Source organism: Oncorhynchus tshawytscha, linkage group LG09 (assembly GCF_018296145.1).
Source record: "Oncorhynchus tshawytscha isolate Ot180627B linkage group LG09, Otsh_v2.0, whole genome shotgun sequence".
Taxonomy (NCBI): domain Eukaryota; kingdom Metazoa; phylum Chordata; class Actinopteri; order Salmoniformes; family Salmonidae; genus Oncorhynchus; species Oncorhynchus tshawytscha.
In genome coordinates this window covers 82,668,680-82,684,446 of record NC_056437.1, presented here as the reverse complement: position 1 = coordinate 82,684,446, position 15,767 = coordinate 82,668,680, and the positions used below count along the sequence as shown (strand labels likewise).

General features: G+C 42.3%; 2 protein-coding genes across 7 annotated transcripts in view; both read left to right on the top strand.

Moving 5' to 3' along the window:
* The first annotated feature begins 40 nt into the window (after positions 1–40).
* Positions 41–8,985, top strand: LOC112235015 (bifunctional arginine demethylase and lysyl-hydroxylase JMJD6). The gene is given in 9 exon segments (XM_024403406.2): positions 41–456; positions 1,859–2,247; positions 2,364–2,485; positions 2,488–2,514; positions 2,517–2,627; positions 2,630–2,647; positions 4,968–5,103; positions 6,181–6,319; positions 7,100–8,985. Coding segments are annotated over 9 exon segments (1,203 nt in total). The 5' UTR covers positions 41–327; the 3' UTR covers positions 7,232–8,985.
* A 5,626-nt stretch (positions 8,986–14,611) lies between these two features.
* The window catches only part of LOC112226188 (E3 ubiquitin-protein ligase RNF12-B), a 28,391-nt gene continuing 27,235 nt past the window's right edge, over positions 14,612–15,767 (top strand). For 3 of the 6 annotated variants that reach the window (XM_042327680.1, XM_042327677.1, XM_042327679.1), the window contains exon 1: positions 14,618–15,197. In XM_042327680.1, the coding sequence (XP_042183614.1) occupies positions 14,844–15,197 (354 nt within the window). In that variant the 5' untranslated portion in view covers positions 14,618–14,843. Of the gene's footprint in view, positions 15,198–15,767 lie in introns of all 6 variants that reach the window. The other 3 variants (XM_042327676.1, XM_042327682.1, XM_042327681.1) reach the window with 3 other exon arrangements.

The following is a 15,767-nucleotide window of genomic DNA, read 5'->3' as shown; positions in this document are numbered from 1 at the left end:
GTGGGCGGGCTTCAAATTGTAGGGACCCCAGGTTTGGTTGCAGGAGCGTTGTTGTAGTTAGCTGCTTAGCTAATTTCATCCGGGCAGCTTCATCCTCGCTATTGAAAGTGCGCTTAGAGCAACATTTTATTTTTAAGGCCAACGTGTCGTGTTTCAGTAACACCAACACAGTACTCGTATGGAGTTGCTTACCGTTTAACGTTAACTAAAGACTAGCCACTCAACTAACGTTCGCTTCAATATAGTTACTAGCAAGTTAAGCTAGCAAATGTGTTTGTCTATGCACCCCAGTCTAGTTAGCTAGCTCAAGTGCCTAAATTCGCAGGAATGAACCATAAAAGTAAGAAAAGGATCAAAGAGGCGAAGCGGAGCGCCAGACCTGAGCTGAAGGACTCTTCAGACTGGACGAAACATGACTATTGCGAGACTTTCGATGTGTCACACCGCTCAGTGAAGGTAAACTGTCGGTAGCAAGCTATCCATGCTAGGCTAGCCAGCCAGCCATGTTAGCTCTTTCAACACGTTTCACCTTACAAAACCAGTGCGGTTGGTCACGTAGGCTGCTGCTGCACTTTCAGCGCGCAGCGGTCTTCATTGGCGCAACTGTCAAATCGGTCAGGCTGGACTCGAACGCTGTGCCACATCCCATTCCGTTAATTATTGACCACATTAGTTTGACGGTGTATAGTTATTTGTTTGTGAAATAGTGAAATTGTTACATTTGTATTTCATTGAGGCTTACATGTGAATATTATATTAGCCTGTCACCACTAACAGGTAGCCAGCCTACTGACCCATGTTCTCAGACCCAATAGACAGCTGAAGGTATTTTGTCCACCTCGATCCATTGTTTTTATTTTATAAGACGACTGTAATTGTATTATGCCTGTAGGAATTATTGCCCTTGTCCTCAGAGATAAACAACTACCATGGTTAGGAAAGCCCATAACTTTTCCATAGTGCGTCCTGATAAAACACTGTTATATTGACAAAATCACTACAACAATGTATGATTGATAATGCATTGATCTTACAACCAACTTCATTGTTAACTGTATGTATGAAATAAGCCCAATTGAGGGCATTTTCTTTGCTCCATGTGGGACACTGGGTTATTGCCAAGTGGTTCAGCAGGAGATTTGTTTTCATCACAAGAGTTAAGAAGGGCTGCTCTGGGTTGCTAAGAATACCCATGACACTCAAAGCTTAGGTAGTTTCAAGAGTTGTCCTATATGTTAACAACTCATCTCAGCATTTCATTCCTTCTCTTTTGGGGTTGAGTTTCTGAACTCAACCTGGGGCCACAGGTAGCCTAGTGGTTAGAGCATTGGACTATTAACCGAAAGGTTGCAAGATCAAATCCCTGAGTTGACAAGGTAAAAATGTCATTCTGCCCCTGAACCAGGCAGTTAACCCACTGTCATTGAAAATAAGAATAGACTTCCCTAGTTAAATAAAAGTTAAATAAATAAAGTTGACTTTCAGACCCCGTCATTTCATGTAAAAGCAGAACAAAAATGCCCATGACCCTTTGTATTCCCTTTGCCCCAGATCAAATGGTCTTCCTCCGAGTCTACTCCTTAATGTTCCAGTTGGTTGCATTACATTAAAAAACAATTGATCTTTTATTGTGATGCAGTTTTGTAAAACACTCAACCTCAATCCGTTAGACCAATACTAAGCTAAATGACTGGGAAGCCTTAAATCAGAAATGACTAGTGTTCCCTTCGAATTCAGTACAAAGTAATTTATATTGGTAGAAAGGTTATTGATTAAAGTGGTCGTACATTCATGAAATATAGCCATCAACCCTCTCTCTTTCACCCACACAAACTGACATGACATATGCGTCTCACAGGACAATGTTGAGCGTGTGGACACCCTGCGTCTCAGCGCAGAGGAGTTCATCCAGCGCTTCGAGAGGCCCTACAAACCTGTGGTGCTGCTCAACTGTCAGGACACCTGGCCCGCCCGCGAGAAGTGGACCATGGAGCGCCTCAAACGTAAGTACCGCAACCAGAAGTTCAAGTGTGGTGAGGACAACGATGGTTACTCTGTGAAGATGAAGATGAAGTACTACGTGGAGTACCTGGAGTCCACACAGGACGACAGCCCACTCTATATTTTCGACAGCAGCTACGGCGAGCACGCCAAGCGCCGTAAGCTGCTGGAGGACTACCAGGTGCCCGTTTACTTTAGGGACGACCTCTTCCAGTTCGCCGGGGAGAAGCGCCGGCCTCCTTACAGGTAAGAGCTATTCTCAGTAACATTAACTAAAATAGCTGCAATGTTATTGTATGTTCTGTGAAGTTGAACTAACTCTAGTAACACCTGCCCCTTTATTTTTCTGTCTTTTTTCTCAGATGGTTTGTAATGGGTCCTGCCCGCTCTGGCACTGGCATCCACATTGACCCGCTGGGTACGAGTGCCTGGAATGCCCTGGTGCAGGGGCACAAGCGCTGGTGCTTGTTCCCCACCCACACGCCCGGGAGCTGATCAAGGTGACCCGGGACGACGGGGCAACCAGCAGGACGAGGCCATCACCTGGTTTAACGTGGTGTACCCACGCACCCAGCAGACAACCTGGCCTGCTGAGTTCAGACCCCTGGAGATTCTGCAGGGACCAGGGAGACCGTGTTTGTTCCTGGTCAGTGGGCTACCGGCTGCCACTTTATAGACATGTCTGGTCTTTTTTTTTTCTTTTAGAATACTGTTTGACTGGAGAGAGAGAAGTAGTTATTAATCTTCAGCGATTTTGAATCATTTGTCAAGATCTGAAAAGGCCAGGGTTCAGTTAGTTAGGAAATATATAAAAGTAGGGCAGAACATACAATGAGTATGAAAGGTCTTTGATGAGAAGTGATATACCAATGTTATGTGCTGTGAATACATAAATTATAGCTGTGTTTATATGTACATATACGCATATATACAGTACCACTCAAAAGTTTGGACACACCTACTCATTCAAGGGTTTTTCTTTATTTTAACTATTCTCTACATTGTAGAATAATAGTTTATACATCAAAACTATGACATAACACATATGGAATCATGTAGTAACCAAAAAAGTGTTAAACAAATCAAAATATATTTTATATTAGCCACCCTTTGCCCTGAGGACAGCTTTGCACACTCTTGGCATTCTCTCAACCAGCTTCATGACGTAGTCACCTGGAATGTATTTCAATTAATAGGTGTGCCTTGTTAAACTTTCTTTCCTTAATGTGTTTGAGCCAATCAGTTGTGTTGTGACATGGTAGGGGTGGTATACTGAAGATAGCCTAAAATAGTAATAATAAAAACCCTTGAATGAGTAGATGTGTCCAAACTTTTGACTGGTACTGTATATATGTGTGTGTGAGTGTGCCATACACTCACCAGCCAGTTTATTAGATACACCCATCTAGTACCGGGTTGGACCCCCCCTTTGCCTCCAGAACAGCCTGAATTCTTTGGAGCATGGATTCTACAAAAAGGCGGAAACATTTGTTGCTCAATTGATATCAAGGGACCCTAACGTGTGGCAGGAAAACATTCTCCACACCACTGCCACCAGCCTGTACCAGGCAGGATGGGTCCATGGACTCATGCTGTTTACACCAAATCCTGACTCTGCCATCAGCATGATGCAACAGGAACCGGGATTCGTAGGACCAGGCAATGATTTTCCACTTTCCAATTGTCCAGTGTTGTTGACTGCGTCTTGTTTTTAGCTGATAGAAGTGGAACCCTCTATGGTCGTCTGCTGCAATAGCCCATCCGTGACAAGGACCAACGAGTTGTGTATTCTGAGATGCCGTTCACACCACTGTTGTACTGCGCCATTATTTGTCTGTTTGTGGCCAGCCTGTTAGCTTACATGATTCTTGACATTCTCCCACGACCTCTCATCCATGGGAGAGGTCACAGGACTGCTGCTGACTGGATGTTTTTTTGTCGCACCATTCTCTGTAAACCTTAGACACTGTCGTGCGTGAAAAGCCCAGGAGGGTGGCAGTTTCTGAGATACTGGAACTGATGTGCCTGTTACCAACGATCATACCAAACTCGGTCGCTTAGGTCACTCATTTTACCCATTCTAATGTTTAATCGAGCAGTAACTTGATGCTTCTCTGCATGCTTTATATAGTAAGCCACATGACTCACATGAGGAGCTCCATTTTGTATGTAATAAACTGTCCGGTGATATGTAATGTATGTATTCACAGCTTTTCACTCCATTTGGGCTATCCTAGCTATCCTGTTTCTGCTAATGAATATCAACAAGAAGTGTCCACCACCTTGTGTACAACCACACTTATTGTAGAGCTATGATCGACATGGTTGCAGTATTAATCCAGTGTTTTCCCTAATACCACTTTCACTATGTAGCTGGGCTATCCTAGCTATCCCGTTTCTGCTAGCTCTCTCCATGAATATCAACAAGAAGTGTAGCCGCCACCTTGTTTACAACCACACTTACTGTGGGGCTCAGTGATCGACATGGTTGCAGAGGTTAATCCAGTGTTACTGACCTACCCTAATACCCTGCACCCTCCTGCGTTAACTGACTGATAAGATGGGATTAAACTCTGTTTCCTTTGGATCTGGTCCAGATCTTGAACTTTTCCTGTTTACTCAAGTTGGAGACCAGAGTATTAGGTCCTGATGTCTGAGAGAGTGTATGTGAGGGAGTGTATTTGTTTCAAGAGCAGAACCCTGTTGGACAGGCTGTTTTGTCTCCTCTGAAGATGTCCATCCATACCTTACTATTTCTGTCTATCCACCCACCTCTTCCTCCACTCCATAAAGTTCTTGGGAACTAATAACTAAGATTTTCATCAAAATACCCCGGACAGAGTATGTTTTCTGCCATGTTAGAAGGTCAAATGTACAAAAATACACCATGGACATTCTGTGTGTTCTTTTCTGTGGTTTGGTGATCCGAAACCTAATCCTGGTCATCTCTGTTGCTTGTTCTCTAGGAGGCTGGTGGCATGTGGTTCTCAACATGGACACCACCATCGCTATCACTCAGAACTTTGCCAGCACCACCAACTTCCCCATCGTGTGGCATAAAACTGTGCGGGGCCGGCCCAAACTATCAAGGAAGTGGTATCGGTAAGCACTCCTAACAGAACCCCCACAGCTGTAGGAACACCTCGTGAAAGAAGAAACTTTAAAATATTTTGACTGTCGGGAGGCTGTGTAATATGAGGAACAATTCTGCACACACTGGGTTTTGCGTCACTGTTTATTTGGACCAATTACGATTTAGGAGGGGTGAACTTTCACCTGGCATCTTTAGAATTTTCGGATGGGAAGGGGTTCGTTTGGCCCATAGATGAGCGAGATGATTACAGAGGAGGGGATGTGAACCTCTAGAACCCCAAACTCGTTTTTCATTGTTCCCCTCTAATCAGGGACTGATTTAGACCTGGGACACCAGATGATTACAATTAATTATCAGGTAGAACAGAAAACCAGCAGGCTCCGGACCTCACAGGGTAAGAGTTGAATACATCTGGTCTATAGGATCCGCCCTGGTTCTGCCAATCGCACCAGGCCAAACATGTCACGACCACCCCCTCCTATCAAATCCAGTAGCTGGTCAGAGGGCAGCATTCATGTAAGATTTGGTTCTGGGCTTCCAAACTTATGGGAACCAATAAAAAGTGTGTTGGCAGGTTCTGTAAATAATGGGTCATGCCTGCTCTGGCACTGGCATCCACATGGAACCTCTGGGTACGAGTGCCTGGGATGTCCGAGTGCAAAGGCACACGTGCTGATGCTGCTTCCCCACCCACGAGACCCGGGAGCAGCGAGGACCAAAAGCCCCAGTCCATACATTGGGCAACATTTTCGGGGTCCAAAGGGGCACTGATTTGTGCAAAAACTACGGCAAATTAATTTATAATCTGCCAGCGTAATTTAATTTCTTCAATGTGTGTTATATTGTGATTATTTAACTAGAGTTTGATATCCAAGCAATACATAAATAGTCGCCTCCTTATAATGGATCTTGCTGAAGAGATGTTTCAAATTAAATCATACTGCCAGATTGAGGTGATATTCCTTTGCATATTCTGATATTTCTTTGCATGGTCTTTCATGATAATGCTCTAATATATTTGCACCCAGATCCACAAACTTCCACAAGGAGGGTATTTATTTTCATGCATAAAATCTCTCTCTTAGTATCCTGAAGCAGGAGAGGCCAGACATGGCTACCCTGGCAGACAAAGTGGACCTCCAGGAATCGACTGGCATCGCCTCTGACAGCTCCAGTGACTCTTCCTCCTCCTCTTCCTCCAGCTCCTCTGACTCAGACTCAGAGGTACATCCTGTTCCCTCAAACACACACACACAGTGTGACATTCACACACATGAATATACAGTAGCCTCCAACTCTAGGGACCCCTGAGCTGGGTGTAAGATAGAGGGCAGCAGGCACCTGTTCACATGCGGGCAGATGTCACGGGGTCTGCCACACATGTGCATGTGAAACGGCCACACATACTGTATAGCGCCACACGTCCCCTCACTCTGAAAGGCTTTAATGCAAATGTCCTGTCTCTCACTACTGCATGCAGGCAACAACATGCCTTGATATTACATTTAGAAGGCAGTCAGAGATGACGGAAGTCTAGATGGAAGAAATTACAAGTTACTATTGTTCCCTCTAAGTTGTCCTGCTGGATCACAAAAACGTGACCACGGGTCTTGGGTTTCTGGTACTGGGGGAACTGGTGTTGAATAGCTTGGTAGACAGCATGCCCCTCCAGTTACATATACATCCATATCAGGTTGGACTGTTGGGTGGAGGTTGTGTAATGGTTGGTAGGCCCTGCCTTCCCCCTGGAGAGAATATTCTGTTCTGCTGACTTGCGTGTTCTACAGGTTGAATAAGAACACTACTGTCATCAGATGATTGTCTGTATATAGCATATTAAATTGGTAACGGGTGTTTGTGAGTAGACAGTGTGTATGAGGGACAGTGACACCTAGTTATTACACCCCCCTATTATGTAAATAGAATAGATATGTAGTATGTTCTATGTAGAGAAATATATCCAAGACCTCCCCCACCTCTCTGGTTTGCCCCTCTCCCCTACAGGCTGAGTCGGGCTCGGAGGGGGACGCCATGTCTCACAGGCGGAAGAAGAGGAAGACGTGCGGTATGATATCCAACGGAGACAGCAGCACCAAGGACGACTGTGTCAGCAAAGAGCGCAGCTCCTCCCGGTGACCCCCTCGCTCCGCCCGCCTCGCCAAAAGGCTACACCCAGGGGGACTTTTGCATGAAGAGCAGCCAATTTGTTTGTTTTCATTGGTGTGTCTCCAAAGGAGAGTCTGGTGGCCCTCTGTCAGTCTGTTGGATAGATAAGAGGGTCAGCCTACTCCTAGGCTGTGATAAAGGAGATTCCCCCTGAGGCGTGGACCTGCTGGAGGTTTATCTGCCACCGCTCAGCTTCTAGTCAAATGTTAATCTATATTGCTGTTGCTTGTGGGGTGTGGGAAGAGCAGTATTTCAGTGCGAGGGAGGGGTGTTGACCTTTGGAGAGAGGTGGGCTGTTGCCTTGTTGTACACCAGGTACTGGGGCTGAGGCAGGGAGCCGGCTGGCCTGTCTCCTCTACAGTGCCATGGTCTTATGTTGCTCAGTGGGGAAAAGTTTTCTATTCACAGTGAGATGATGGCTGGATGGATAGATAGGTGTGCTTTGGATTGACTTCACTTTGCAGTACATGGGATGCCAGTTGAGTTTTATCATGGCAGAGTTGACCATCTTTAGATATTAAAGTGTACTGTGAGTTTTGTAAGTTGATAATGTATGACAGGGTAAGGGTGGAGGGAAATCCTGCTGCCTTAGTCTGCAAAAAAGCCACTGATTTATATTTTTTAATTAACATTTATGCTTTCATCCTCTGGGCTTCTTTTGCTAGTAACAGTTGAACTGATATGCATATGTATTGCAATCAAAATAGTTCATTCAGAATCAGTTAATTCAATTAAATGGTTAGCAAATTAACAGTCCACAATCCAGGCAAGACCATTTAACAGATTTAAGAAGCAATGAAAAGATTGCATAGTGGCATTTCTCTTTCATATCAGATTTATCTGCTGTTGACATCTGTAGTGCAGACTAATGCACACATGTCTAGTGAAACAACAGCTTTTTCAAGACTTAGCCCAAGTCATCCAGCAACAACTGTAAAGGCCAAGGGATCCCCACCTGACTTAGATTTAGCCGGTTCAGCTTGACATTCAAAAGCTTGACCTTTTAGGAGGAAATTGCCTATACTACACTCCCTTAGCTCCAGGTTGGGTAAGATGAATCACACTCAGGTGCCACAATTTAATGTTGGACTATCAACAACAAAATTCCACCCAAGAACCTTTTATTTAGCTAGGCAAGTCAGTTAAAAACAAATTCTTATTTACAATGACGGCCTACCCTGGCCAAACCCGGACGATGCTGGGCCAATTGTTCGCCGCCCTATGGGACTCCCAATCATGGCCAGATGTGATACAGCCTGGATACGAATCAGGGACTGTAGTGATGCCTCTTGCACTGAGATGCAGTGCCTTAGACCGCTGCACCACTCGGGATTAATTTAATTACATATGGGTTACTCACACAATTTTCAAATTTGTATGATAACAATTGTTATTGTCTCTCGTAAAAGTGAGCCCTTTGCTGCTATATTAATCAACATTTTAAGATGAATGAAATCAAACTATTCAAATAATTTGACATTACACGGCTATACTGTAGATCAGGGGCGTCAATTGAAAAAATTATTCCGATCTCAATTGACATGCCTAAAACCAAATCGAAACTGCGTAGAAATTATAGTGGACATAATTTATAGTCTCTAAACTCTGTCCAGCTTGTTGACAGTCATCGAAATTAAAACTAAACTGTCGGGGCACATAGAAAATGTGATGGATAGAGAACTATTTTTTGCCAATTTTGCCAGCAAGTAATATAACCAATACAAGTGGACCTCAGTGAAGACAGAATGTGGCCCTTTGGGGCAAAATGAGTATAACACCCCTGTTGTAGATGCTGGTTTCCCAGACCCAAATCATGCCTATTCCTGGTCCAAAAAGCACTTTCAGAGAAGTCTATCACGGATGCGTTTTAGTCCAAGATTAGAATTAACCTCTTTCCAGGAAAGGAGCCCTAAGTGTTTGATCTTGTGTTCTCATTCTGAGACCCCATTTTATATTCTCCATCACATACAGAAGGGGGCACCAATGCCAGAGTTCTCACACTAGCTTGGCACTAGTGTGTGGGGGTTACAGTCCAGAAGATACAGTTGTGTTAAAAGTAGAAATGAGGGCTGGCACAGGGAAAAGTTTAAACATATTGTAGGCCTTGTAGTTGCACATCTTGATCTTATTTCTCGTGTAGTACAGCTAAGGGGGTTTGTGAAATGTTGCAAATACATTTTATGTGAGGGGATAGGTAGATATTTTGGACAGGCTAAATTCATGGTTCTTTCCAAGTGGCTTCTAGGTTATGTGGCATATACTGCTCTACAATGATTCAACTGCTTTGTATTTCGTTAGTGTAAATTCAAACAAAAGCAACTAGCTAATACATTACTGTTATTCAGCAAATACAAGTTAATGGTTTGAATGCAGATTCTGCATGTATAACTTTGTTCTGTGGGGTTAACATGGAGTCAAGTGAATACTGTTTTTTTTGTGCTTTAAAATGTGGCTTTGTCATCTAAAATGATTGAAAGTACTTTGAAATATGTGAATTGCTGTATGTCTGTGCAGTAGGTGTTTTCCACTGTCTTTAGACAAAAGTGCCTATAAGCACCAATTGATACTGTCATTGGCCTGCAGATGAGAGGTTGTGTTGCTACTTGTGGTCAATGCGTCTGGTGTTTGCTCTGTTTTTAACCCATTAGGTGCTCATGTCAAGCATTTAGCACTATTACGGTCCCTGGGGTCGGTCACATAGTGCCTTGATCCGATGGGGGAATGGTGAGAACCAGGAGCCTATGTGGTACAACTCAGTTGTCTAATGTGGCTTCCTTTGGTCAACCTCTTCCCTTCAGCCGCACTGATCCAAATCTACAGGACTGGAAAAAGGAAGCCCTCTAGGGTTCCGTCATCCCTGTCTGTCCAGATCAGGGCTTTCACCTATCCTCTGTCAGATGGGCTTTCCTTCCAGATCAGGGCTCTACAGGACTGGTCCAATCAAGGGAAGCCCTCCTGTATTAGGTTCTGTCAGATATTGTAGATTCACCTATCCTGTCTGTCCAGATCAGGGCTTTCACCTATCCTGTCTGGCCAGATCAGGGCAGATAAAGGAGAATGATGAGAGGAAGCCATTTTAAGATATTTAGATGTAAACCCAGACATACATTGACGCTAACCAGATCAAAGTTAATAAATTATTGATGAGTTAATAAATTATTTTTTCATGCAGCAACGTATTAATGTTTCATTCTACTTATCCATAGTTTCATCCCAATTTATCAGAATCCCTCTACAGATTCTTTTATAGATTCTCAACTAAATCAATAAATTGTTCCAAAACTATCCAAAAACAACTATCCAAAACCATTGGCCTACCCTTAGCCCTTACCTTAACCCCATATCAATAGTGTTGCAGTTGTTAGTTTAATAGATTTAGTATCTAAGATTACTAAACTGGTACCTGTGATGGTAGTTGCCAAAGCAAACCCTAGTGAATCATAAATACTGAGGAAGCAGTACGTCACTAGTATGGCTGGCTGGAATTTTCCTGTGATAGTGTCAAATTGGGCAGGGCATTTGGCAATGGGATATTCAGTGATCTGAGTACACACAGTTTGTTTTCATGGACATTGGGAACAACATAAGGGTAATACAGTGCCTTCGGAAAGTATTCACACCCCTTGACTTTTTCCACATTTTGTTGTGTTACAGCCTGAATTTAAAATGGATTACATTTACATGTGTTTGTGACTGGCCTACACACAATACCCTGTAATGTCAAAGTGGAATTATGTTTTCAAAATCTTTACAAATTAATTTAAAAAATGGAAAGCTGAAATGTCTTGTCATTAAATATTCAGACCCTTTTATTATGGCAATCCTTAATTTCAGGAGGAAAACAGTGACTACCTAATTTCTGTAACCTACACAGATTCAAGACCCGGGAGGTTTTCCAATGCATTGCAAAGAAGGGCACCTATTGGTAGGTTGGGGCATTTCCCCCAAAAACTTTTTATGTCATTGAAAATCGCTTTGAGCATAGTGAAGTTATTAATTACACTTTAGATGGTGTATTAATAAACCCAGTCAATACAAATATACTGTACAGGCTTCCTTCCTAATTGAGTTGCCGGAGAGGAAGGAAACTGCTCAGGGATTTTGCCAAGAGGCCAATGGCGACTTTAATACCCCCTAGAGTCTATTGACACACGTGTCAATCTAAGTAACATAATACAAAAATAACCATCAAAATCTGTCAGGTTAAGCTAAAGATATGTTTTTTTTTCATGGGCTGCATCTCAGTCCACTGCAGCCGCCTATGTGGCCCTTCCACATTTTGCGGTTGAAAGTGTCAGAGCTACAGCGCAGTTTATCAGACCAGAAAACGTCTAACATCTGAATGATTTGGCCTACAACCAATGATCCCTCTAATTGTTTTCAGCACTGAGCAAATTTCAGGTCTGCTGAGCGCAAACTTGAACATTGTGAAAGTTCTGTGCAACTTCCGGCACGCGTTTACTGTGAACACTGAGGCTGTAATCAAGTAGGCTACTGTAGCTATTTGATCATAATGTAGGTCTACCAGAGTGGCCAATCATCAGAAATAATGGAGAAAATGCATCCTGTAACATTTTAACATGGAAATAAGTATCATTCAGCCTACAGTAGTAGCCAATGTGTGGTGTTCATTGTAGGCCTATGTTCCATGTGACTTGAAAAAAAACATGCAGGGCTTGACATGAATTTGTTTAATGTCCTTCAGACAAGGATGTGACTGAAAATGTTGTTGTGCTGTTTGATGCAAGGAACCACTTTACAAAATAAAATGCATCATTATTACCGTTATTACAGAGATTCAGACAAATTATGCTACCCTCTGCCTATTGGCTACTTAGTTTATTCAACCGTGTCTGAAAATACAACACTGCCCCTTTAAGACTAGAAAAAAGCTATTTACTTGACTCACTTTTCAAAGATTACTAGAAATGCATACGTGTTGTGTTCTTGTAGGAAGTAATCACTCCCCCATTTCAAATCATCTATAACTGGGCTAATAACTCCCTATCAAATGGTATGAACAAATGTGCACACGTGGCTACATGTAGCTCTCGCTTAATTCTCAAAACATGAAGATCTACTCATGACCGCTCATGTGAATTATTTCTGCCACCGACATACAGGAAAACGGTTCCAAATTAACAACGTTGTTACGTAGTCCAATCATGTTATCTACATGATTAAATGTCCATGTGGGTTGTGTTATGTAGGTAAAACCTCTCGTTCTCTCAAACAGAATCAGTGAACATAAAAGTTAAATCATTAGAAACGACATGGATGAGACAGCCTGCAGGGAGGAGGTGAGGGCTATCGGAGTGTGGTGTCAGGAAAATAACCTCAGACTCAACATCAACAAAACAAAGGAGATGATCGTGGACTTCAGGAAACAGCAGAGGGAGTACCCCCCTATCCACATCGACGGGACAGCAGTGGACAAGGTGGAAAGTTTTAAGTTCCTCGGCGTACATATCACTGACAAACTGAAATGGTCCACCCACACAGACAATGTGGTGAAGAAGGCGCACAGCGCCTTTCAACCTCAGGAGGCTGAAGAAATTGGGCTTGTCACCTAAAACCCTCACAAACTTTTACAGATGCACAATTGAGAGCATCCTGTTGGGCTGTATCACCGCCTGGTTCAGCAACTGCAATGCCCATAACTGCAGGGCTCTCCAGAGGGTGGTGCGGTCTGCACAACGCATCACTGGGGGAGGTGGATATAAATAATACTCTGAGCAAAAGAGAATGTTTTTGGATTTTCACCCTCCAGAAATGATTCCTGAAAGGTCTTATGAAATGACCATCCATGTTATGTTGTAAATGTGAACATGAATTAATGCCATCACTTCAGATTACTCTTGATGTTTTTTCTTGCACTGTACCAAATGATTTATGAAAACCTACTTGTCCTCATTGTGGTTTTATAGACGTGTATAATACGTTTTATGTTCAGACTTTATTAGAATAGTTATGAAATGCACATCGTTATATTTTGTAACACTTGCTTATTTTCCCTCGACTCCAACCCCATTTTATGCATTGGAGCAATGTCTACATAAGGGTACAAATTGTAAATCCTCACAAAAGCTCTGACGAAGGCCTTGAGGCCGATACGTAAAGCTTCATTAATAAAGAGCAGCGATACTAGCAAGAGCGGTGTGCAAGGTTTCTTCTATTTTCTCACCTATCAGCTGGTTCATTCCTACAATGTGGTGCCTTTTGGACCTCATAACCTTTGGAATAAAAAATTAAATGCAAGTATTCTATCAGAAAAGGGAAATGTTTGACTTTTCAAAAAAACATATTGGTCAAGCTCAGGCACCAAATTTTTTTTTGATGTATTTTTCAACCTGTAAAATGCATAATCCTAACAGGGTGGAAATTTGGAGCCTAGAGCTATTAGCCATAGCTCTGCGAGTGAGAAAGGTTGAGCTAGCATAATGGTGACCACTTGGAACAGGATTTTAACTTCTCTATCAAACATTTTGTAACATTTTGAAATTCTGCTAAATGTCTCTATAATTTAGCCCAACAGGGTGGAAATGTATGAGTGGGACATACAGACTAACATGAAATGTGGAAAAATATATAAAACTGAGTGTTTATATTTAACTTTGCACCATTGTTTTCCCACCAAAGACATGATGACATTTCCTGAATGTGGTGGCATTGTAGGAAGGAGTTGTTTTCTTAAATGGAGAATTACAACAAACTAACAGGGTGGAAGGTAATATCAGGGACACACAGAAAATATAAATTAAAATAATAAATACAATAATCATGAAAAAAACGTTATTTATAAGAGAGAATTTAACTAGGACTATAAAACAATGAAGAAAGATTTTAAATATGTTATGGCTTATATTGTTATATATTTTGTATTTTTCGTGGAACTTGATGAACAACACCTGGGGTCATGGCAAAAACGCTTACCTCCACTGAAACAGTGTTCAAAATGCATCAAATTCCCTTTCAATACCCATATTTTTGTGTTTTTAAGGTAAAGGACACCTGACCTTATATTTAAAGCCTTGTGGAATCCACATTTTGACCTAAATAAGAAGTGATATATCCTAGGGACAGAAAAGGAAGGCACCGCAATGTAGGAATGACCCAGCTAATATAATCATATGAAAATTGCTGTTCAAAACAACTGGAAACTCGGCAATCTTCGAGTTCAGTGAGTTCAAGACAACTGTGAAAAACGAGCTCCATCTGAGAAAAATAGTTTTTCCAGGTTCCAAATAGTCTTGAAACCACCATTGTAGCAAGCTGGTGTCCGACCGCACAGTCTATGACGTTGCACGCAACCATTGGTTGATGAATGCAAAGTCTGAGGAGGGAAGTCGACAGAAATTACGCTCAGCTTTATAGCCTGCGTTTACACCAGCAGGTTTATACTTTCGTGTTTAGTGGAAGCGCCGTGAGATGATTTACAGTGCGCGCGGGACTACACTCTGACCTACACACAAGCTGGCATCTGCAACAAGAAGGACACTTTTGCATGTACACATAAAAATACTATTTATTACATCTGCAGAAAACAACAATTGTCAAGTGAACATTAAATAGTTCTACCATCATGGAACTTGACGCGTCTATCATTCTCCCTGCGCTCTTCTTTACCATTCTTGCTGTTGTCTTGGCAGCCAAATTCATCCCCAAAAAACAACCAGAGGAAAAGAAGAAGAGGATTAAAGTAGGCAACAGAGACGACATTCCTCCTGCCAGAGCATTGACACCAGCAGTAGCAGTAGTGGATGTACCAAAAGTGGAGATACCACCACCGGTGATAGTACCAAAAGTGGAGGTACCCCCACAAGTGGTAGAAGCTGAAGTAATAACCGAACCAGTAACAGTTGCCCCAGTAGTTGAAGACATCAATGTTGTAGAAGAAGAGACAGTTAAAGAGCCTGAAATGATCCCCGATGTTCAGGTAAGATATTCTGTTTAGCTTCATTGACCTGTTATGAATAGAACATCTGGGCATATGTCATTATTTGACTAATTGGTTTGAAGATGATGAAGTGACTATTTGGCAACTCTCCAGAACTTCATGAACTGACCACAGCCTTTGTTGCATAGTACCTGGCCAGAAAACACTGCAATTTGTCTGCTTTTAAATTTAAAATATTCGAAATTAATATCGTTTTAAATCAAATTTTGTGTAAAGTTGTGCCATTGACGCACTGCTTAAGCACGTCATTTGCAACATCAATGCGTTTCTCTTGCAGGCTATTTCACATCAAATACGAATTCCACCAAAAGTTGTTGTCTCGTTTGATAATCTAACATGAAATGTGTTTATTCAGTTAATACATCCTTACATTTCAAGATGGATTTAAAATGAGCCCAGCTTGTATTGCCACAGAAGGGAAAATGACAATGAAAAAATGACAATGTGTCTCCAAGGCCGTTAATACAGTACTTGATTTATAATGCCCATTTAGCTAATGACTGTGTTATGTGCGTTCCAGTGCCAATGCTCTAAAGCGCACAATAAGCA